The 23,333-nt window shown below is 47.2% G+C and overlaps 1 protein-coding gene across 2 annotated transcripts; it reads left to right on the plus strand.

Moving 5' to 3' along the window:
* The first annotated feature begins 1,583 nt into the window (after positions 1 to 1,583).
* On the plus strand, positions 1,584 to 22,039 carry KIF3A (kinesin family member 3A). Of its 2 annotated transcripts, XM_065848848.1 has the most exons (19): positions 1,584 to 1,716; positions 3,087 to 3,369; positions 4,667 to 4,811; positions 5,056 to 5,140; positions 5,458 to 5,563; positions 6,328 to 6,467; positions 7,382 to 7,579; positions 7,920 to 8,094; positions 9,299 to 9,400; positions 11,002 to 11,073; positions 12,971 to 12,979; positions 14,477 to 14,633; positions 15,471 to 15,651; positions 15,944 to 16,054; positions 16,810 to 16,935; positions 18,048 to 18,101; positions 18,247 to 18,315; positions 18,512 to 18,636; positions 19,083 to 22,039. In XM_065848848.1, the coding sequence occupies exons 1-19, from the start codon at positions 1,711 to 1,713 to the stop codon at positions 19,129 to 19,131; spliced, it is 2,193 nt and encodes a 730-aa protein (XP_065704920.1). In that variant the 5' UTR covers positions 1,584 to 1,710; the 3' UTR covers positions 19,132 to 22,039. The 2 variants fall into 2 exon arrangements, with proteins under 2 accessions (XP_065704920.1, XP_065704919.1); XM_065848847.1 differs by lacking the exons at positions 11,002 to 11,073; positions 12,971 to 12,979.
* The last annotated feature ends 1,294 nt before the right edge of the window (positions 22,040 to 23,333 follow it).

Consider the following 23,333-nt stretch of genomic DNA (forward strand, 5'->3'; position numbering starts at 1 on the left):
TTCACACAAATACTTCTACTGAAGACTGCAAATCAGTGGAACCTCATCAAACACTCGAGTTTATATATATATATATATATATATGGAGATATATATATATATGCTCAAAAGCCTTCCCCAGCAAAGAGCCTGACTGCTCTGTAAATCTGCTGCCAAACATAGTACCTGCTTTGTGTATAAACTGATTACATGCTCCTTACGTCCCCAATCAGTAACCTAGCTGGGAAAAAGCTGGCGGAGATTTGGTACCGTTACTGATGCCAATAAGTGGTTTGCGATGCTGGCAGCCAAGACAAATGTTTCAGGGTAAAACTGGAACTGCGAGCTTATTTCTGCAATCCAGAGAACAGTTTTCTTGTAACACGACAGAGAGATGTCTGTGCCCTGAGGGGAAGAAAAAGTTAGAAGGAAAATCCAGTTAGTGCTTTGATTATTTTGTTAACATATCTCCAAAGGAAGGCGCAGATCATTGTAAGTGCTCTAATTAGCATTTCAGATGTCTGGAGGCTTTAAATGAAGAATGTTGTTGGCTGTGTCTACAGAGGAGGGCAAGGGCAAATTGTGGAGCAGTTTCAAGTGCTCATCTGTGTTGCCCACCCTGTCAGGCTCTAGCTGTGCTTACAAGGGCCTGGTACTGGAATTTACTGGAGCTTTGACTGGGGTAGCATCCATCTGCAGTGTGTATGAACCACGGAACCCAGCTGTTACAAACGAGGTGCTGAGGGCGCTCATGATTTCCCCTCCTGAGAAGATCGAGGCATCTGATGCAAAGTGACTGTGTCTGCTGAACACCTTGAACTCGAGCTTCCTGACCCACCTGGTGACACTCAGCTGGGGCTGAGGGAACAGCCCTGTCCTGTCGTCACTGGTGTGTTCCCAGCCCTGCGATACACTGGTGGGCGAGATCAGAAACGCTTCTGGAAACCCCAGGTCAATCCTGTCCACATTCCTGCTCCAGCTTACAGCCTTCTAGCAGAAACAGAGTGATTGTCTGCTGCAGCCCTCTGCTTGTTCCTGTGCTTGATGCTCCCTGCTGGTTATTCCCGACCTTGCTCTGGCATCCCAGGCCTCACTGTCCAGGCAAAGGCAGCGTGGGGAGGAGCAGAACTGGAACAACGCCCCGTGACCTGTCGCTGAAGGACAGCGCAGAAATACCTGGGAAGGGAGCGGAAGACAGAGCAGGGACGAGAAAAGGAGGAAATGGATTTCCTGCCTGTGTGGAGAACGGGCTGGGGCTGCAGCCCTGTCAGACCCACTGAGCCCTGTCAGAACCCCCAGAGCTCCCTGTCAGTCCCACGGAGGTCTGTCAGCCCCGGAGCCTCGTCCGGGCTAGAACCGGAGTCCCCCCGGAGCTCCGTCAACCCACTCCGGAGCGCATTCGCGGAGCCCCGGAACCCCCGGGCGGCGCCATCGAGCCGCAGTGACACCGGACGGGGGCCGCCGCGCCGCCCGCCGTTCCCATGGCAACTCCCCGCCCATCGCCGCCGTCGGCCCCTGTCATTGGCTGGGGCCTGGCACCTATGGCTGCGAGGGGCAGACCGTGCTCCTCCCTTCCCCGTCAACCATTGGGTCTTCAGCCTCCGCAGAGCGCAGCGATTGGCTACGGGCCGCGGCGGCTCGGGGCGGGCGCAGGCGCGGTGCTGTTATTGTTCCGTTGTGCCGCCCGGCGGGTGCCTTGCGCCCGGTGTCGCTGTCGCCCGCGCCGCCGCCATGCCGGTGAGCTCCGCCGCGCCGGGTCCGCGTCCGCTGCGGGGGTGGCGGCTGCTGCCGGGCTCGGGAAGCGCGGTGTGAGCGGCCAAGGGGGCGGCGGCCCTGCCCTGGTGTCGCCCGGTTCCTGCGTTCTTTGGCCTGTCACTGACAGGAGCCGCGGCGCCCGCCGTGGGGGGCTTCGCCAGCTCGGAGGCCCCGCGGCCTCTGTTCTCGTTCTTGTCTCGGCGTGGGAGCCGCCTACGCTGGGGGATGGGGATTGACGGGTGGCGTGTGCCGTCCTGTCAGGCTGAGCGGAGCTGCGGGTGGGGCAGGGCGGCGGTTGGCCCGGCCTCCCGGGGGGGTCCGCGCTGCTCACGGGGGGTTCCCCGCTGCTCACGGGCCTCCTCGGCTGGTCCGCCGGCACATGGCCCTGACTGGGGAGCTGACGGCTGGGGGCTCAGGGCCGCGGTCCTGCCCGGGCAGCGGTTCGGCCGCTGTGTTCCCTGGGAGGCCGCGGGTGACACCGGCGTGTGGCTCCTGGTGACTCACTGGCTCTGTAGCTGATCTCGGGAACTCTCCCGTACCTGCGGTGGTAGAACTGGGCTGTAGGATCCGTCCTCCACCAAGATGAGGCTCGTGAGCTCTGTACTTTCTCCAGAGCATGTGCCAAGGCCTGATGGGAATCTGGGCAGAGGGCAGTGGGTGGGAGAGGCTCTTGGAACCTGGGTTTGGTTCTTGCTGTCATCCTAGAGAGCTGCTTTAGGAGCAGGCCGATGCTCGGCCACAGCCCCTCTCACCAAGGGTGGTGCCTTAAACTTCACTAGATAAGCACGGTTTAGATTTATTTAGTCAGGAGAAGCATGCGACATCAATCAGTGGTGCTTCCAAATTTATATTTAACTACTTTGTGGAATAAATGTTTGGGAGGTTTTATGATATGGCATTCTCTAAATTATTAAATTTAAAACTGAGTCAGTATAGTAACTTAAATGAATTCGTGTCTGCTCACGTCATCTGTAAGGTCTGAGACTTGTGTGCACCAGTGGGAAAGTGCGGTCAGTGTCAATGGAAAGGAACAGCACAAATGCACCTTCCTCCAGCAAACTGCAAGAAACTGTTTCTTGAGGACATTAATAGATGATATTGAATGTGAATTTCTCAAGTTTTACTCAGTTTACATGTTAGCAAACAGAAGATCGCATTGACTGAAGGAGCGTATGTTGTTTTCTCAGCTTTTTATTATAAACCAGTTCTGGCTTAAAGTCCACAAGTTCGTGATCCTGTGGAGATGTATGCATCTGCTTTAATTCATTCAACAGCATTTGTGCATAAACACTTGGGAATGTTAACAACAGTCTTACAACCTGTGTATTTTTTTGCTTTTTGAATAATTATAGATCAACAAGGCTGAGAAGCCAGACAAGCCAGAGAGCTGTGACAATGTCAAGGTTGTTGTTCGATGCCGGCCTCTTAATGAACGAGAGAAAGCTACGGGCTACAAAATGGCAGTCAACGTAGATGAAATGAGAGGAACTATAACTGTTCATAAAACAGACTCGTCCAATGAGCCCCCCAAGACATTTACGTTTGACACAGTGTTTGGACCAGAGAGTAAACAGCTGGATGTCTATAATTTAACTGCAAGACCTATTATTGATTCTGTCCTGGAAGGATACAATGGTAAGTCCCTTGTTATTTTAATTCAAGGATCACCTCTCCTATTCTTTGCTTTGTTAGAATTCCTGCTGATCTTATTTAAGGGAGTTTCATCTTCTGGGGGGCTGTAGCCCTGTATTGTTCCTGTTGTGACCTCTAGCTTAAAGTAGCCTGAAGGAACTTGCTGTTCTGGCTACTGGGTGGTTGTACCTACCACAATCATTAACAGTGGGGGATTGGTGTTGACCCATCCAAGGTCAGTTGGTTGTATGGTTTTATTCTGTTTGCAAAAGACACACACTTTATCTCATTATCAGAATTCTCAGCGTCTCTTCGCTATACAATTGCAGTAACCAGGCAGCTGTCCCGGTCCTGCAGTAACTAGGTACGCATACCAGACTTGTGCATATAACTGCTGCATTTTCTCCTCTAAACTTTGCTGTTTTAAACTAAGATGACTAGTTAAACACATCTGCCCTACCCCACAGATAATCTGCTGCTTCCTACAGCTGGGAAGAATGTTACTGTGATCTGTGTGTGTGTCTGTTATGCATGTAAATGTATTATGTAAAGGCAAGCATATGCTAGTAAGGGAACAAATTACTGCTTTCCATAACAGTATGCTGTAAACAACAGATTAGAAAGTTTTTAAAGGTTTGTAAAATGCCTCATTAAGCTCTTGTGCTAACACACCCAGGTTTCAGCTGATTATAATTCAGCTTTTCTAAACTGTAATGTCAGTGGCTTGACAACCAAATCTTGGGTTTTCAGCAGTGCTAGGCTAAACTTCGGAACTGATAAACTGCTGGAGTAACAGAGTCTGGGATCTCAGTGAAGTTTCTGGATCTCTTCCTGTGCAGACTGATTTTCTAGTCTAAATGGTAGCTGCCTCTGCAGATTCAGAACTGGACTTGTGCTGTGGCCTGGGTTGTAAGAGCCTCACACTGTTTCTGCTGTGGCAATAGTTGGTTTTGCAGTTGGTCCTCTAATTGACTGTGTTATTAATTGGGCTTGCCTTAATTATTTGCGTGTGAGACCTCATTATACTAGCATTCTATACTTTAATCACTCTGCACAGTATAAACAAGCTTTTTCTTGGATATCATGCAGGCTTGGTGGAACAGCGGCTCAGCCCTGTTCACTGTGGTTGTCCAGCGGCTCAGCCCTGTTCACTGTGGTTGTCCAGCCAGCCTGGAGTGGGTGGAAAAATTAAACCCCATGACAAATAGAGGTGTTCATTGCTATCAGGCTAATGAGGGATGAAGTAAAACTGCAGTTAGCAACTTCTGAGAGCTGGCTCATATATCTTCTTATCCTTTAGGTACTATTTTTGCATATGGGCAGACTGGAACAGGCAAAACGTTCACTATGGAAGGGGTCCGAGCAGTTCCTGAGCTTAGAGGCATCATTCCCAATTCCTTTGCCCATATATTTGGTCACATTGCCAAAGCAGAGGGGGATACAAGGTAAACAGCTTCTCTTCACTGCTTCTGTCCTTTGTGTGTCTGTCTGTAGTGAGAGCCTGACCTTAACCATGGCAACTGAAGTAGGACCTCTGGCCCCAGCTCAAAGGCTCCTGCTCAGGCAGTTCTTGATGGAGTAACAGGATCGTGTTGGTCTATCACTGTGTTTTCTTTGCACTCTGTGATTGTGTTTGTTGGACTTAAACAAACATCTTGCTAAGAAAGCTGCTCAACTCTTTGTCTTCAGGTTTTTAGTTCGTGTGTCTTACCTGGAAATTTACAATGAAGAAGTACGGGACCTGCTAGGAAAAGACCAGACACAGCGATTAGAGGTGAGCCTGCTGTTCTGAATGGGATGTTTGCTTGGAATTGGTGAGCAATATTGTATGCAGTTCTACCCTGAAGGCCCTCAGCAGCCTTCCTAGGAACTGTAGACTGAGCTTTGTGGTCACTGTTTGCCACCAGGGAAAACAGTGGAATATTGCCCTACATGAGTATTTATTCCTTAGCTGTTCTGATTCTGAGTATTGGAGTGTTTTACATGCAACCCAAAACCTTGGAGGAGTAAATCACTGTACTACTAGAGTACCGCTGAAATTTGCTATTGGGGTCTCCTAAGGATGCTTGGTCTGAACTGTTTCTCTCTTAGGTTAAAGAGAGACCTGACGTGGGAGTTTATATCAAAGACCTTTCAGCTTATGTTGTGAACAATGCAGACGATATGGACAGAATCATGACTCTGGGCCACAAGAACCGTACGTAGCCTTGCTGTGGGCAGGTTTATAGCTGAGACGGAACAAAGGTCTGGTTGTGAGACCACAGTAAGAGACCCTAGTCCTGCTGCTGGGAAGATTGTTCAGCTGAGCAGGACAAAAAGCATAACTCCTCCCAAAGCCCGTTTGCTGGGGCAGGTAGAGGAGGCCCTGTCTCCCACATTGGCCAGTGCCAGGAGGGGAAACGGCGAAGAGGAAGATGCGAAGAAGGCAGCCAGCATTGTCAGAACTACTAATGTGTGTCTTGGCCCTCTTCCCTCTTCAGTTCCAATCACAGCAATTAGCCTTGTGCTGTGGGTGAGAGGTGGTGAGCGTTTTCTGGAAGACTTCTTAGTTAAGATCAGGTCCTTTTATGACCTAAAGTTCAGACTATGGTTGGTCTTGGCATGGATTGCTGTGTTCTTATTTCTCAAAATGCAGCTGTTTTCAAGGGTCAGCTGTGAATGAGGCTGCTGATCTTTGTAGCTGTAAAGAAACAGGTGAGAACTGCTGCTCGTGGGATGGGAGTCTGTGGTTGGCTTAGAGCTACAACAGGTTGTAACCTGTCTAGTCTGGATTGGGGTTGTGCTGCAGTCTCAGTGTCCAAGAATACAGCTTGCTGCTGAGTCTGAGCATCCTCCTTCCATCTTCTGAAGAACAGGGTTGGGTAAAGAGGTGGGAATAAGTCTCCTTTGGGAGCAGGAAGGGTGTTACAGGAGCATGCAATTCCTTCTGAAGACAACATTGCTTTTTCTCTCTACTAAAAGGTTCTGTTGGTGCCACAAACATGAATGAGCACAGCTCTCGTTCGCACGCCATCTTCACTATCACCATTGAGTGCAGCGAGAAGGGGGTGGATGGCAACATGCACGTGCGCATGGGCAAGCTGCACCTTGTGGATCTTGCTGTAAGTAGGACCAGGCGGGTCTGCTGTAGCATGTGGTGGGTGTTGCTGCTCATGTGTGCCCGGTTGAAGGTGCAGTGAAGGAATATCCCCTGATTCACAGCTAGAGCCCAGGCTTCTGTTAGACATTTGATTTCTGTGAAGTATTACCTTGGGGCTTTAAATCAGAGATTTACCAGGAAGAACCTTTAGTGTCACTAGAGCCTGTCCCAGTAAAAGGGCTCTCGTGCTTCTACAAATTAATCATTAAATGCATAAAGTGCATTGTAAAGAGCCTTCTGGACAGCAGATCTGGGTCTTTGCAAGAGGTTTGTGGTTTTTGGTTTTTTTTAGATGGTTGTGACCAGGTGGTTCATGACTTGCAGGTTCCCTCCCTCTGTCATTCACTTTGAACTGAAAAAATTGTGCTGCTAAAACATGTCTTTAGCCCAAACTTTACACTGAAGTATCTTTCCCTGAAGAAGATGCAGGAAAAGGAAGACAGAAGGCATTCAATGTCTGTATGTAAACTTTTTTTACATGATGTATGTTCAGTTTGCTCTATGAAACTCTAGTTGCAGTGTTGCTTTTTTCCTTTCACCTGATGATAGGAGAGGCTGGAGATGCTGCTCAGCAGCTCTTGCTGAGGTGCTTCGTACCTGCTGACTGGCTTCTCGTGAGATTTTTGTTCATGGGGACAAAAGCTCCATTTTCCCATCTGCATTACTTTGAGCACTCTAGAGTTGAAAGCTTCAGTTAAGGCTTGTTTGACTTGTTTCTCACAATGAGGTACTTGACCAGGTTCTCTAATAATGGCTGAGGAGGTTAGTGATGTGGTTGCTAGCAAGACTTTGGGTGTAGTTGATCCTATTTGGAGGAAGGAGATGTATTAGAGGATCTGTTGTAACTCCTGCTTCTGCTTCCTGCTCCCGTCCCAGGGTTCCGAAAGACAAGCGAAAACTGGAGCCACGGGGCAGCGACTAAAGGAGGCCACCAAGATCAACCTCTCTCTTTCCACGCTGGGGAACGTTATCTCTGCACTGGTGGATGGCAAGAGCACCCATGTGCCCTACCGTAACTCCAAACTGACACGGCTCCTGCAGGATTCTCTGGGGGGCAATTCCAAAACCATGATGGTAAGCTGAGAGATGCTCAAGCTGCGTTTTTGCAGGGGTACCATAGTGACTTTGCCAGGAGAACACCCTGGCATTTACCTCTTTATTTCAGAGCTGTTCACAACTTAGAGAACTTTTTAGGTGTGGGTTTTTTCCTATATTTCCTCTTTGTGAGGTTCAAAACGCTGCAGATGTGCACAAGATCAAATAGAAGCTGTGCTTGGTTAGCCAAAAGCAGCTTTGCTGTAGAAACAGCAAGAAAGCTTGGGAAAGAGGAGCAGTGTGAGGGTGGCAGAGCAGGGATGGGTCCCTGAAACTGCTGACACTGTCCTCCACTAACTCTGTCTTCCGTGTGTCGCAGTGTGCAAACATTGGACCAGCAGACTACAACTACGATGAGACTATCAGCACCCTCAGGTATGCGAACCGAGCCAAGAACATAAAGAACAAGGCCAGGATTAATGAAGATCCCAAGGATGCTCTGCTCCGCCAGTTTCAAAAAGAGATTGAAGAGCTTAAGAAAAAACTGGAAGAAGGTGAGATTCCCCTTCCTCAGTGTTTCTCTCTATGCCAATGCTGCTTCTGTTTGAAGATGTTTGGTTTGCCCTGCTGTGTTCCAGGAGGTGTCCCCAGGGCAGGGACGTGGCTTTGCCTGCAAGGTGACACTTGGCACCAGGGGGAGTGCTGGGCTCTGGGCTGAGCTGGGTTTGCCTGGGCCAGGCTGGAGAGCAGGAAGGCTCTGGGCAGGGCTGAGGAGAGTGGGAATTAAAATGCATAGTGATGAAAGATCAAATGTTTTAACTGTTGAAAGAGGAGGCATGCTTTTTTTTGGGGGGGAGAAAAATGAACCAAATTTGGGAGCTAGAACTGGGGCTGATTCTAAACTATGTGTAGGAAAACAAGAAACTTCTTTAAGCTGTGTAATTTCAGGGCCTTGTGATGCTATTAGTCCATCAACGTGGAAGGTCCCTGGGACCCGAGGAACACTCGCTGAAGAGCGACCTTGGCACAGAACAGCTGTAGTAGTAACTCCGTCATGGTTTGCTGGTTGAAGTCTGTCCTGTTCAGGAGAAAACAGAAATGATGAGTAACCCTTTCTTCAAGGGTTAGGAGCTGGTGTAGCTGTTTCACCCCTGCTGGGCTGAGAGCGGCTTCTTAAATTTTAAGACTCTAAGCTACAGAACAGAACAGCCTTATGTTTGCTAACATCACTGGAAGGGCTGGATGTTAAATGTTGGATTCTATTTGGTTTGGTTTCCAAACTCAGCCTGAAACTTCTGAGCATTGTGTCTGCAATGACAGCAGCGATAAACATTTGTGAAACTGGGCATGTTTCTCAGCTAGCAGCCATCTAGCTTCATGTATTCAGGGGTCTGATTAAGTAGCCAGTCTGCCTGAACTCTGTTCGTCTGACCATTTTCAAGGTATGGGGAGATCGTGTTAGGAAAAATGTGTAGCTTAATGCTTCAGCAGTGCAGGGGTGCTTTATTTCCAGTGAAAAGCACCCACTTGAGCTTTAATGTATGCACACACTCGCTTCACAGCATTAAATTGCTTATCTTGATTTTCCTGAAGTTTCCTGAGCCATGGCAAGCTGTGTGTCTGCCCAGCCGTTAATGACTTCTGCAGGTGCTGTTAAGCTGGCCTTGGACTCTGAGTTTGGACAAATGCTGCTCTCACAGTTAAATCTGATATGAGGTGAAGGAAAGTGCATCAAAAAGCACACTCTTCTCTTCCTAGGGGAAGAGATATCTGGTTCTGAGACCAGCGATTCTGAAGAGGAGGATGAAGATGACGATGGGGAGATTGGAGAGGATGGAGAGAAGCGGAAGAAACGGCGGGGTAAGGCAGTGGTGATCCCTGTCAGCGCCACCAATCTCCTCTTATCCAGCAGCTGGTGTCAGAAACTGTAGACAGAGCTGGGTGTGGAACAGTGGAGGTGTAGAGCTGCCCTACTGCCGCTGCAATTATCATGCCTCTCCTAGAAACGAAGCTACTTGGTGCCGTCTCTGTAGATGGACGGCTCTGAACCCGTGTAGTATCTGCTTCCACTCGGGTAGCTGTGCTTGTGGTGACATCCTCTTTTGTGGTGGCTCCCCGGGTGCCGCAGGGTGGCTGTGTGTGGCTTGTGACGGGTGGTGTGGAACTTCCCCTGCTCGCAGAGGTGGGAGGAAGAAGGCACCAAAGATCAGTGGTAGGCAGATGTGGTTTTTATAACCATGGGAATGGTTGGAGGGGAATTTCGGTTGTGGTCTAGGCAAAGGATTCATCTGTCTTATGGATGCTCAGTAACTGAGTCTTCTGGTGTCCTATTTTATGCTGATAAAGGAAAAACTTGACCTTTGGGTGTGTTTGTGCTAGCTGAAAAGCTGAATGGGAGCTGCACATCCCTTGTTTGGGAGCACCCTGGAAATCCCATGGTGAAGTTTGCTTTGTCCTACACCAGTGTTAAGCTACCGTGTAACCTCTAAGCCCCAAGGGATGTTGCTGAACTGCAGGTAACTGTGGACCATGGGATGCTGTGGCTTCCAGGGAGCTTGCTATGCCCCTGGAGCCTCTGAGATTTCTTCATGGGCAGCAGAGAAGCCAAGCCCAGTGCTACACTTCAACTTCCAGCTTCTCTAGTAAACTAACTGTGACATTCAAACTGCCTTCCTGTCCTGAAGCATCCCCATCTGTCTAAAAATTCCTGTTAAAGCATTCTTGCTTTAGATGCATTCTTTATCTGTCCAAGTAGAGTCATAAGTGACCTTTTATTGTGCCTTTGATAGTTTTAACAACTTTTACTTAATTTCTCACCCTTTGGTAATTCCTAGAAGCAAAAAGGTTGACCACTGTCTCCATTAAGAACTGAGTCCTACCCACATCTCCTCCCAAGGGGAGACCACCTTCAAAATGCTGCTTGAAAGGAGCAGAGGGTGAATAACTGACTTACTTAGTTTCCAAACAAGCTGCTCTAGTTCAAACTTTCCAAAGTAAGGGTGCGGCTCAGCAGGAGAACACACAGCAACTGTCCCTGCGTAAGCTGATTCCGCCTTCTAGAGGGAAAAGTGCACATTGCTGTGTACATAAGACTGGAAAGGACTCCTGGTCACTGAATCCTCTGCTACTGCAGATATCCACAGCCTTCTCCACTACGATCTGGTTCTCTGTGCTGTTGTCGCTTGAAACAGAAGCTGCCTTGGCATGTTGTTTTAAGCTGTAGGCTGGTTAAGATGGGTTTTAACTGAAGTGTCTTTCTGAGCATGCTATTTTGTGCTGGGAAACGGTGGCTTTGCAAGCTGAGTCTGGGAGGGATCCTGGCAAATGCTTCTTGATGGGAACCTGGGCCTTTTTCAACTAGGTTGCTGAGTCTTTTGGGTTTCTTTCCTTTAGAACTAACTTCCCATCTGCATGTTTCTCCGTCTCTGGGTCTTTCTGTGGGACGCATTTCTGTTTTCCAGGCAGTAGCAGCAGCAGTAGTTCAGACTCCACATGCTCTGTCATAGAGAAACCTCTGGATAAGTCCTTCACTAGTGAGTGGGAGCTCTTAAGTCCTTTAAGCTTTGGCCTTTCCATAATTGCACACTCCATTTTGCAATGCTGCACTCTTCCCTGCTGTGTCTGTTGGAAAAATAAACCTCAACTTTGAACTCTGCTACAGCATGCCTTTCCTTTGCTGCTTCCATGCTTGAAACAGTTGTTCAGTGTGCACATTGTTAGCCAGATACGTGAGAGTAAGAAGCAATTCATTGCGCTGCTTGAACGAGATTGAAAGACAATTGAGAAATAATAGGTTAAAAAAAAGTTTGCAACTTCTCTGTTAAACTCTCCCTCTAAAATATCAGGGAAAAGTCCGAGCTAACTTTTCACTGGGAGTTGCTACAGTATGAGTTTGTAACAGGGACAGCTAGGCAGGTGAAATGGGTTGTGCTATGGTGTACTGGACTCTACCCTCTCAAAAGTAGCTTTGGAGAGAATGAATGGAGCGTTCAATGATCAAGCAGCACAAGGTGTATACCTGCAGAAAACCCAGCTGGTTGATTTGCTTTGTTTTGTCAGATACTTAAAAGAAAAACCCTTGGTGTTGGTTGGGGTTTAACTGCCCCACGACACGGAGTTCTCGGTCAGTGTGGGACTCGTTCAGAGGAACAGGGGATGTAGATTCGGCTCTAGCAGTGCGGGCAGCCTGGTCCGCTCTGGGTCAGAGAGAGGGCTCTGAGCCTTTAAAAACCCTCCAGTCAGTTAGTGATGACTGAAGAAACAAATTGCATCTCAGGATGTTGCTTGTAGGGACTTCACCCACTGTTTGGTTATCCTGTATGGATACAGCCCGCTTCTTCCCGTGTGGAGGGAGGCTGGAAAGTATTGCTACGTAGTTAAACTTGAATCACGTTTCTGCTAGTTACGTTAGCGGAAAGCATCAGCTCAGAGAATGTGTGGAGGCAGGTTAAGAAGGGTGACAACCTAAGGGAGACCTTTGGGTCATGCAAGGGTAGGCTTGGAATCTGCTTGCTTCAAACTTGCTCTTTCAAAGCTTGCTTGAAACCTGAACTTTTGATGTGGATGAGGACAGTTAATAGCAAACCGCTGGTGTGGCAGCGGCTGGATCGGCCTGTCCCGCGGTTTGGAGACAGCTCTGCTGTGGAAGCTGCCCTGGGCTCTTGGTGCTGAGGAGGAGCGTGGCTGGGTGGCCTGGGCTATTAACTGTCCTCGACTGTGGCCCTTTTGCATGTGGTGTCTCATTGTCCCTTTCCTGTCCTGCCTTTTTTGCTGCACTTGCTTGAATAACCAAAACTGGCGATATACCTCTATGGAAGCATCAGTTACTGCAAAGTAACTTACTAATACCTTGTGTAATTATAACAAATGGAGGAATCTTTTGCTGAGACTCCCTTTGTGCAACTGTCAGGTATCTTGCAAAGAGTTGGCTTGGAAAACTGGTTAAAATTTAGAACAAGCCTTCTGTATGCCAACGCTTTACAGGTAACGTAACAGAATTGGCTACCTTGGGGTTGGGAAAAGCATTAAGTCTCTTATTCAAGAAGAAATCTACTGTCTTTAACTGTTTCTTAGGGCATGATCTTTGCGGCAGGCTCATAATATCACATTTAGATTCTACATTGTGTTGAGTGGGCAGGAGAAAGTAAGAGTGAGCTGAAGATTATCCTGGGTGTGCGAAGCACTGAAATACAGAAACTTGATCTGCTTTGGCGTACAGTCGTGATGCATTGATCTTTGCTCCAATGGAGTGGGTTTTAGTGATGATTATCCTGTGCTTTCCACTCTAGCAACATGCATAAAATTAATGCTTGTTCTGATGCTGATGATCTTCGCCCAAAATGATCAAAGCAATAATATATTTTCTCTCCTCCTCTTTTTATGCATATGCTGCCTCTCCACGATTTACTTTCTACTTCCTCTTAATGCAAGATCAAGCAGGTTGGTGATTGATTTCTACCTCCTTGTAATACAGTTGCAGAGCTTGTGAAAGGGTCTTACAGCTTGGTTTAGTTCACCTTTTCCTCTAAACTGAGTATATATAGGGCTGTATACTAAGAGTAGGAAGCCTTTATCTGGCTTATCTCTTTTTCTATGGTGATCTCTGTATAGCACTTTCAGAAAGCTGCTTACTCAAAGACTAAAGAGATTTTTTTTTTTTTTTACCGCAGATCCAGAAATAAATGCTTATTATCTGATGCCAAAGTTTAGCAAATGGAAACTAAGACATTGTTTGCTGAAGTGCTGAAGTCCTTACCTTGCACAAAACTAATTATATTCTCTTGTGTTTGTGAACATGCATACAGATATGGACGTGTGTGTGCATGCTTACAGTTACACTGCACTTTGTCTGCTAGAGGTCATATATATATATATTTATCTCTGAATGCCATGAAGATTGGAGGGAAGCCTTTTATTGAGCAACAAGTTCTTGAGCACGTTCTGAACATGTGTACTGTGTCACTGAAAACAGTCCCTTGACAGTCAATGGCTTCTGGTAGCTTCTAGGTGTCTGGATTCTATTTTTTTAATGTCTGAAGAAGGACAAAACAAGAAGCTGAAGGATTTACTTGTAGTGACTAAAGGGAGAATTAGGATTGTGGGATTTCTCTGCTCACCCGCCTCAGACACTCTTGGGATTACAACGAAAGTTGACTCAGGACTTGCAGACTGACTTCTAAGAACAGCAGCCTTACTTTTTGTTTCAAAATCATGGGCGTTTGGGACGAACCCTTCAGACCGATTGGTTCAGCGAGTTGCTCTGGCCACTTCCTTTGTAACCCTCTATGAAAGTACCTGCTTTGCTGTAGTAGTTACACTGCAAAGGCACAATGGATAAGTCACAGCAAACATCAGTACTTTCACATCTGTGGGTAGTCACTGCTACGTAGGTTGAATACCATCAAAAAGTTTCCTTGGTTGGCTGTTGTGTTTGTGTCATAGGGCTGTTCTGAATTTCCCTAGTCGCTGTATTTTTATAGCAGTGCATTCTTACAATACCTGTGTGCTGACTTTGTGATGGGTAAGCCCATAAGGAGGGCAGTGAATGAGGGGTGTGGTGGGGAGGGCGATCTGAAATTTGGATGGATAACTCTCGGTAGTTTAGCTCTTGTAGCTATAGGTCCAGGCAGTTTTGGTTTCCTTCATTTGGCCTGATCTACTGAGTTAGAACATCTGAGTTTACAGCTCAGACCTCTCTTTAGGCAGTGCTCCTTCTCCAAGTGCATTATGGTGCGGTGTTGTAGAGCGTTCCTTCTCTGTAGGAGTTGTTAAAATGGGATTGGAAAGACTTGAGTTGTGCCTAGCTTGGAACTGACATCTAATTACAGTAATTTTTGTTAAATGCAAGTATTGAACCTGAAATTGGAAAAAATGCTGTGATACACAGGATGTCTTGTTGTTCTGTGAATTAATTTGTTTTTGCTATCTCTTCAAAAGGCAAAAAGAAAGTTTCCCCTGACAAGATGGTAGAGATGCAAGCAAAGATTGAAGAGGAGAGAAAAGCTCTTGAAACGAAGCTTGATATGGAAGAAGAAGAAAGAAATAAAGCCAGAGCTGAACTGGAGAAGAGAGAAAAAGACTTGCTTAAAGCCCAGTGAGTGCCCCGCTCTGAGCAGTTTGTGTGGTTGTGTGGGTTTTTCCTTAGTTTATAACTCAGGTATGGATATTGATATCTGGAGAAGCATGGTGAGGTGTGTGTCAGACTATAAACTGAACATCAGCTCTTGCTATTATCAAAGCAAAAGAGGAGCTTACTCTGCTTTCAGAGTTTAGAGGACACGGAAAAGACAAACTTTATCCTTTTGCCACTTGTTTCTTCTATAGCCTAGAAACATAAAGGAATTATACAAACTACAGGGACCCGTGAAGAGCAGCAGTACTGCCTGCTCAGTGGGCAGCAGCTGTGCAGCAAGCCAGGATTCCCGCAGCCCGCTGTCACAGCGTGTCACTTTGGGTGTAGGGCTTCTCCACTCTGGAGCTCAGAAGCTGCTGAGGTTGTGCTGGCCGCTCCGGACAGGACAGTCCTGCTGTCAGACGGCTCCAGCAGCAGCCAGCGTCCCTGCTTTGCATCGCAGCCACCTTGATTTCTGCTCGCTCGCTTCCCTCCCGTTTCTGCGGCTGCCTCTGGGCGTTGCTGTGCACCCAGGCCCTGGGCAGCCGTGACAGCGCTGGTGTCCGCAGCCCCTCGCAGAGGGGACGTGCAGCAGAGACACTTGTCACAAACAAAACCAGGTCAGTGGGGGAAGCGATGAGGGCTGGAGCTTGGGGAACTCCCTGCAGACACTTGCACCGCCTCACCCCCTCTTAAACCTGTGTCAGCAAGACAAGTTTTTCCAGCCCTGTGAATGCTGTCTGGGCTGTAAAACTAAGCTGGACCTGCTGCCTTGTGAGCACTGTAGGACTGGAAGTTTACACTTGCCTGTCTCTCTAGACAAGAACACCAGTCCCTGTTGGAGAAACTGTCCGCACTGGAGAAGAAAGTGATTGTAGGAGGAGTGGACTTGCTGGCAAAAGCAGAGGAGCAAGAGAAGCTTCTTGAAGAATCAAATATGGAACTGGAAGAAAGAAGGAAGAGAGCAGAACAGCTTCGCAAGGAGCTCGAGGAGAAGGAGGTGGGGTTATGTGCAGTAGCTGTCTGAAAGCAGCGATGGCAGGACACCTGTGTGTGCCTTGGCACTGCGCACGGGTGGGATGTGGCTCTGCTCTGAGGGTGCAGCGGTGGCTCATGGCTTTGGAGCCACGCGTTGGCACCGTGGGCGCTGTGGGTCTGAGCCAACCTGGCAAAGCCAGGTCATTGTGCCTTTGGCAAATGCTTTTTGTCCAGGTAGTTTCTCCTCCAGGTAGTTTCAGATTTTTTTAATATTATATTAATGTGTGGATGTTTGTGCTGAATGCTGCACACAGCAAGAACGCTTGGACATTGAGGAGAAGTACACCAGCCTCCAGGAAGAAGCACAGGGGAAAACCAAGAAGCTGAAGAAAGTTTGGACCATGCTTATGGCTGCAAAATCAGAGGTTAGTGTCTGAAATCATCTGCTTATGGTGCTATGTTGGCTGTACCTGGGAAGGGTAAGCTGTTGGCTTTGTAACACTGGGGGAAGTGCCAGAAATGTCTTTCTGTGCTGTTTAGCTCACATTATTCAAAAAGATTTAATTAAGTCTGGTGTCAGAGCTTCACAGAGGTGTGTTGTAGAGCTTTCTTTAAGCCTGGCTGAGAGGCTCTGTGTGAGACTCCGAGATGTTCAGAACTTCAAGAAAAAACGCTGGTGATTTCTGAAACAGGATAAAAGTTGCTTGCTGGCAGCCCAGTCTGCTGCTGTGCCACAGCCCAAACGCTCCTCTGCTCTTTGCTGTCCTTCCTGCCTCTTGCTCTTGTTGTCTCTTCCTCAGTCACACTGGATCAATGCATCTCTTGGACGATATTTAGAGTTCCTGTTTCACGAAAATTGCATTTTTGTCTTTGAGATCAGAGATTTTCCTTGAAGTCTGCCAGGGATGTAATTTGTCTGCACCTCTTCCTCTGCCCTTAGCTGGTGCAGAGCTTGGACTGGCAGAGGGCCAGTTTCATTTTTATGAAACTGAGAACTTAATGCTATTGTCAGCCATCTCTGAGTTGGAACGTTTCAAAGGGTTTATACTTCAGAGATAAATATCGTAGTACTTATAACCAGAGTTTAGTTTTGTTTGCCAAAAACTTTGTATAGGCAGAAGACTCTTAGGCTGTTCCCATGTTGTAAGCTCTGCCTCTCAAATGCCTGCGTTGTCTCCAGATGGCAGATCTGCAACAAGAGCATCAGAGGGAGATCGAGGGACTACTGGAGAATATTCGGCAGCTGAGCAGGGAACTTCGCCTCCAGATGCTGATCATAGACAACTTCATTCCTCAGGACTACCAGGTACGGACACAAACGCGATGCCTGCGGCTCAGGGCTGCGCTGTGCACGCCGAGCTCTCCGCTGGCACTCTGTCCAACAAGCAGAATGAGTTGGCTTCTTGTGGGGTGTTGGCATTGAACTGACGGACGCTTGTCTGCCAAGCTGGAGCCCAGATGAGTCGGCGTGTGTTGCTGTGGCTCAGCTGAGCAGCTGCAATTCGGTTGCATTCATGTGTTTGTGCTGTTGTCTGGATTGTTAGAACCAGGTGATGCTAAAGTAGGAAAAGGTGCTTTTGTGAGGTGAATTCTTGTAACTTGACCGACTTCTGCTGGAGTTCAGTTGGAAGAAGTTCAGGGTTAGCGGGTGCGTGTGGCTCCAGAACCAGCACAGTGATGTGAATAGCGAATGCAGGACGGCTTGGTTATGTTTCTACAGTGTTTTGATGACCCTGACTACAATTCCATGGTAATGGAATCTGGTTTAGGGAAGCGGTTTATCATGTGTTGGGGGTTATAAGCAGCAGATAAACTAACCTCAGTTCTCTTGCAGCATATTTTCCTAATGATTTAAAAAAAACATGTACACCATGTATTTAATCGATATATTCACTGTGTGCCCATGCTCTGGGTCTGTTCAAAACCTCTTTTTCTCCACTGTGTAGTTGTACTTGCTAGTGTCTGATACAATATTAATACAAAGTAGTGAGACTGAACTTGAAACTCTTCACTTGTTTTCTTTGCGACTCCCAATGTTCAGAAAAATCATTATGAGCTTAAATATGATCCAAACTATTCAATAACAAACATAAAAGCTATTTCCCTTAATCTTTCTTTTTTTCTCCTTATTACTGTGTGTTTATTGGTATCCTGATGGCATTGGCATGATGGGAAACCCATGCTTGAGTGGAACTCTAATATATACAATGTGGGAGTGGTATTTTTCTGTTCTGTAGCCTTCAGAACATAAGTGGGGTGTGTGGACTTGGCACAGCTGTCCTGACACAAATAACCTGGAATGGTTAAAAATGTTCTTAAGCAGCTCATCGAGGCCTTTAGGGATGTAGGTTCTGGAAACTGCGTCTGGAGTGTAGATTGTACAAGTCTATAACAATTACTGTTCTGATTTCTTTCTAGGAAATGATTGAAAACTATGTTCACTGGAACGAAGACATTGGCGAATGGCAGCTGGTAAGTGGAGCCAACTGGCTCATGTACTAACTTGGTTGGCACCAACTTCTGAGGAGCTTAATTGAGCCCAGAAGTGAGGTGATAAAGCTGTGGTCAGTTTTACTGTGCACAGTAGATTTTACTGACATGCTTTTCTTTCTTTAAGAAATGCGTTGCCTATACAGGAAACAATATGAGGAAACAGACGCCTGTCCTGGACAAGAAAGAAAAAGATGTGAGTGACTCTTTGCAAACGTGTATTGAACTGCACGGGTCTGAGTGCTGCATGTTCCTACCCCTGCTTATTTATAGGGAAATTGTCCTATTTCAGTTTTCTCTTGAATAGACGAGTCTCTCTAGTGTTACAAAAGCACCATTGATCAGTGTGTAAAATGATTCTGATATTTGATGGTTTCTCCTGGTTTTTTTAGCCCTTTGAAGTGGACCTTTCCCATGTTTACTTGGCTTACACTGAGGAAAGCTTGAGGCAATCTCTGATGAAGCTGGAGAGGCCCAGGACTTCGAAAGGAAGATCCAGGCCCAAGACGGGTAGAAGGTGAAGAACTTTGGAGTATCTGTATGTAACGGGGATTTATTCAGGGGAAGCTTTAAGTTTGTGCATGCAAACTTACTTTAAATCTCTTGCTTAATGAGAAAACACTAAAATTTTACATGGTAAAAAGTTTACTAGTGCCAAGTGAAATCTCTTTACTATGGTAAAACCTTGTCCAGAAAGGCTTGTCTGGGGATTTTTCTGCTGCCCTTTTGCTGCTTTCCCCCCCTTGCAGCTTCTTGCTTTATTTTGCTGTGTCTGTGGTTTGGTTTAACAGCGCATATACTGTGTGTGCTGCTGGGGAAGGCTGCTGCGGGGTTTGCTTGGTTGCTTTTGGAGAGCATCGTTGTGTAGTTTTGACTTGAAATGTGGCTGGTTCCCATCTTTTCTAGACAGCGTAATGATGTGTGTGGTGTTATTTTCCCTTTTCCTTTCTGCTCTCCAAACAGAAAACGCTCGGCAAAGCCAGGAGCTGTCATTGACTCTCTGCTGCAGTAGGTGTGACCTGTTCAGAATTGCCGTAAAAATCAGTGAGTGTGTAAGATTTGGCCAGAATGTGGGATTCGGGAGATGGCACATAAAATGGCTATAAAATCCGTGCCTTGCTGGGATGGATCTTCATTTAAAAAAAGTATTTTTCCTTAGTTGCCCGTATATTGTATGTTATATTAACATAATATTAAACTGGTATATATGATGGTTGTGAAATTCCACGTGTTAAATGTGTTGTGCAGGGAAGCTATTGTTGGCAATCCTTGTTGAAATGTATAGAAAATAAGGGTTCTAGATGTGTTTAAGCGCTAGGCATGTTAGCTCAAAACGGTTGATGAAACCCTAGAATTTCAGGCTGGTGAATCAGATGTGTGCCCTGCTTTGCACATAACCGGCAGCTTTCACCATTGTCCTCTGTTGCACTGATCTGTGTTTGAATGTGGTCGCTGCAAACCTTTGAATTAAGAGCATCCAACCCTTTTATTTCAATATTCCCCCCTGTGGCTGCGAAGCTGATGGGTTTGTGTGTCAGATCCACAGTCCTTTTCCCTTTTCTTGCTGTCCGGCTGGACCAGGGAAGTATTTGGCTTGGGGAAACACGAACTGCAAAAGCCTGGGACATGTGGGAGGGACCGTGCTCTGCTGAAGTGCAACAGAAAACAAGTGTGTCCAGGTAGTGCTTTTATTTGTTGCGTGTGATCTGCTGGCACTGTGCAGAGGGAAAATAAAGACCTTTGCCTTTGCAAAGGCAAAATAAAGCTTTTTTTTTTTTAAAAACCTCCTTTAGGGCTGTGTTGCAGCGTTGCTTTGGCTGCTTCTTGTGCTTCTGAGCTGGAATTTTTTAAAAAGTATGAGTTGTTTTGTAATCTGGACAGCAGCGATTATTTAAGGGCGATGCTGTAATGCCAGGACTTGGTGTCACTGTGAGCATCGTGGCTCTGTCTTCTCATCCCTGCCTGCCAGGGTACTGGACCAGTGCGCTACACTGAGAATGAACTGGACACTCTGTATTGAAACAGGTGTGAACCGCCCAGTTTTCCCAGAACAGCAACATCCCCTGACCCAGGGGGTGCTGTTGGTGTTGAGCTGGTGCTGTTGGTGTTGCTGTGCAGACTCTGTATCTCGGGTCTCTGGCTCATGCTCAGAGAGGAAAAAATCCTGCTCTCTCATAATAACCATTTATTTGTGGTGGCTGCTTGTTTGCTTTGATATTTATGCTGCTAATAGACACATATCACTTTAATATATTGCTTTTGTGTCACAGAAGATGTCTCCTTTGGATTGTGTGTGTGTTATAACCCATCAGCTGCAGCAACCTGAACAGCTCCCGTGCCAGGGTGTTGGCTGTAACTTGTGTCATCTTCACATTAACTACAGGTTTACAGTTACTAATGGGAGAAACCGAGTCCGTAAGCCTGACAGGACAGACGGCCCCTTCGGTGCCCTCAGTTCTCACTGGTAGCCCCATTTGCGATTACCACAGTGTTCTTGTGAAGCACTTAGGGTAGTTGATATCCCTGTCTTACTGTCGTGATGCTGAACTGGACGTACCTTGTGACTCCAACAGGATCCGTAACACTTAAAACTGGTCTTGTAAGGGCATATTTTGCTCTGGAGATATATTGTGCTATTTGAAATGAGCTGTAAGCTTTTCCCTGTGTTTTTAAATGTGTTTTTCAGGATCCTGACCTAGAAGAACATACTGCCCTCTATTAGGGTGGGCAGGGAGGCCACACGAGATCTGGCTTTGTCACCTGAGGCCAGAGAGGGCACAGGTAGAAACACTCCAGCCCAGCAGTTCAAGGTGTTAGGGAACAAACTTCTCTGGCGAGGGGTAAATACTCAGAATGTATGTTGGGCGTAGTTGGTTTTATTCTTGCAGAGCCGACCTGACTTGGAATGTGCTTGGGTAGACTCAGATTATCTTGTGGTTTGTATTTCTCAAACAGGATAGACCAGAAATGGTTTAAATGCTGTTTTATCTTAGGCCTGCTGTCAGTTCTTGGTCCAAGCAAGGCCTGCCCTAGTTCTCAGACCAGGGATAACTGTTGTGTTTCCCTTTTGTGCTCTGTTGTACTGAGATTTGTTGAATGATCTGGTTTTAAGGGAGTTTGTGTTGTCAAAAAGACCACTGGGAAATCTTTTACCTGGCAGACATCAGTGGCTCAAAGATCCCACTGTGAGCCATGGCACCGCATTTAAAATAATGAAATCTGAGCTGTGAAGGCACATGCTTTATGATTTAATGTTCCTGTGCTTTGTCCAAGTTCTGTTTTACAGCCAGGGAGTCTGCCTTGCAGGTTCCTTTACTACATGGGCCCTCTCTGTAGCCCTGGACAATATGTCGAATGGGCCCGTAACATGTTTCAATGAGGAAGAGGGCTGGTTTTGTGGGGTGTTTTAACAGCTTAATACAGCCGTTCCCATCCCAGGTCAGTACGAGCTCTAAAGTATTTATCAGCAATCATATTACTGTACTATATATCTTGTGTGTGCATCTGTGCATCTTGCTACCGGAAGATTCCCCTCATTCCAGAACATGGACCTTAACATTGAGGTTTTTGACACTTTATGTTGTTTAATGTTGTGTAAATGAATTGTTTTCTATTTATCTTGTTCCTGATCCTTTCTTTAAGAGGAGGGGAAATGGTCCTTAGTGCCTTTCACTGACGACGCTGTCTGCACGTGTCCAGCTTTCACCTTTCCCCACAGTTCTGCTTAGCTGGTCCTGTATATAAGAAAAACTGCTAGTCTGTCTGTGGTTGGTCTTCCTATTTATTGGGTTTTTAACTCTGTTTATTTCTGGTTAATCTTTGTTTCACGATTAAACTTTATTCATTACGCTGTGTATATCAGTATTGTGTCCCTGGAGCATGTTCATACCATGAAATAAAATTCTTGATTCCTAGTTCCACCTCCGTGTGTGGTTTTCAGCTTTATATATAGTGTGTAACTCGGCTGAGTCAGAAGATACATCAGAAGGGCAGGGGGATGCTGGGGGTCGCTGGGCTGAGGGTGGGATGCGGATGATGAGCTGAGCCCTGAGCAGCTCCCTGTTCAGGCCCAGCCTTGCTGGGCTTGGCCTGAGGGGCCCTTGGGGAGCAGGGCAGCCCAGCTGAGCCAGGGCGCTGCCACAGCAGCTTCTGATCCTCCAAAATGATCGCTGCTGCTCGTTCTGCCTCTTCTTGCGTCTGAGCGCTGCACCGGTGCTACAGCTGGGGAGAGCTCTGCTTCTCACCTTGTTCTGCCCTTCGGGGTCCTTGTGCTGTCACACCCCGTGTTCACGCAGATGGGATGAATTCACCTGCAGCAACTGGAGATGTTCAGCTCTGTTTCCTTTGCTGCATAAACCGCATTGGTCTGCAGGGCATTTCTTCCTCTGGAAGACACTTCAGCGTCCTTGCGCACAGGTAACAGGGGTTTTTTGTTGTCTGTTAGCTTTGCAGCTCCCCTGAGTGCTGTGACTCAGCTGATGCGCGAACCAGACCCTGCGCAGTCCTGGGACTTTCCCAAGTGCTCTCCCACGCTGTGCCAAAGCACATGGTCAAAGGGTAGACACCGAAATACCTGCAAGGCTCCAGCCCCCTGTGCTAGAGAAAGATTTCAAGCACCACCCAGGTCTCCCGCAGGCTTGAGTCATCCCTCCAGCTGTGTGGTTTTGCCCCTTGTTGCTGTTTCTTTTGCTGCTGGAGCCTCTTTACTCCTGGGCCACAAAGGGCAATGCCAGACTATAGAGTGAGGGGGCACCTGTGCTCCTGGCACCTCCCTTCTCAGCTCCAGCACACACTCTGCAGTTCAGAGCCTCCAGCAGTGCCCCATTTGTGGTCTGGCTCCTCCACTCTGGCTTCTCTTGGGCTATTTCCTCTGCTCGGACCTGCTTTCCTCATATTGTACCAGCCTTAACCCCATAGCAGGGCAAGTTGACTTTGGCAACTCATGCCAACACCACCCTTATGCCAGTGGACCTTGGGCTCTGCTCACTGTAGCTCCATGTTTTTCTTGAGCTTATATGGCAAAATAGCAAGAGTAACTCTGAATGTCACGATTTTAAACCCCCAGCTCCACGTAGGAACCTGTTGCTGCTCAGCTCTCTGGAGTCAGTGCTGCCTCTCTGTGCCCTGCTTTCCAACCCGGTCACGAACTTGCCCCTTTCTGAGAACGTGGATAGGAAATAGCTCAGAACCACAGACCCCACTCCTTCCCTCCCT

This window comes from Patagioenas fasciata, chromosome 14 (genome assembly GCF_037038585.1).
Source record: "Patagioenas fasciata isolate bPatFas1 chromosome 14, bPatFas1.hap1, whole genome shotgun sequence".
NCBI lineage: Eukaryota > Metazoa > Chordata > Aves > Columbiformes > Columbidae > Patagioenas > Patagioenas fasciata.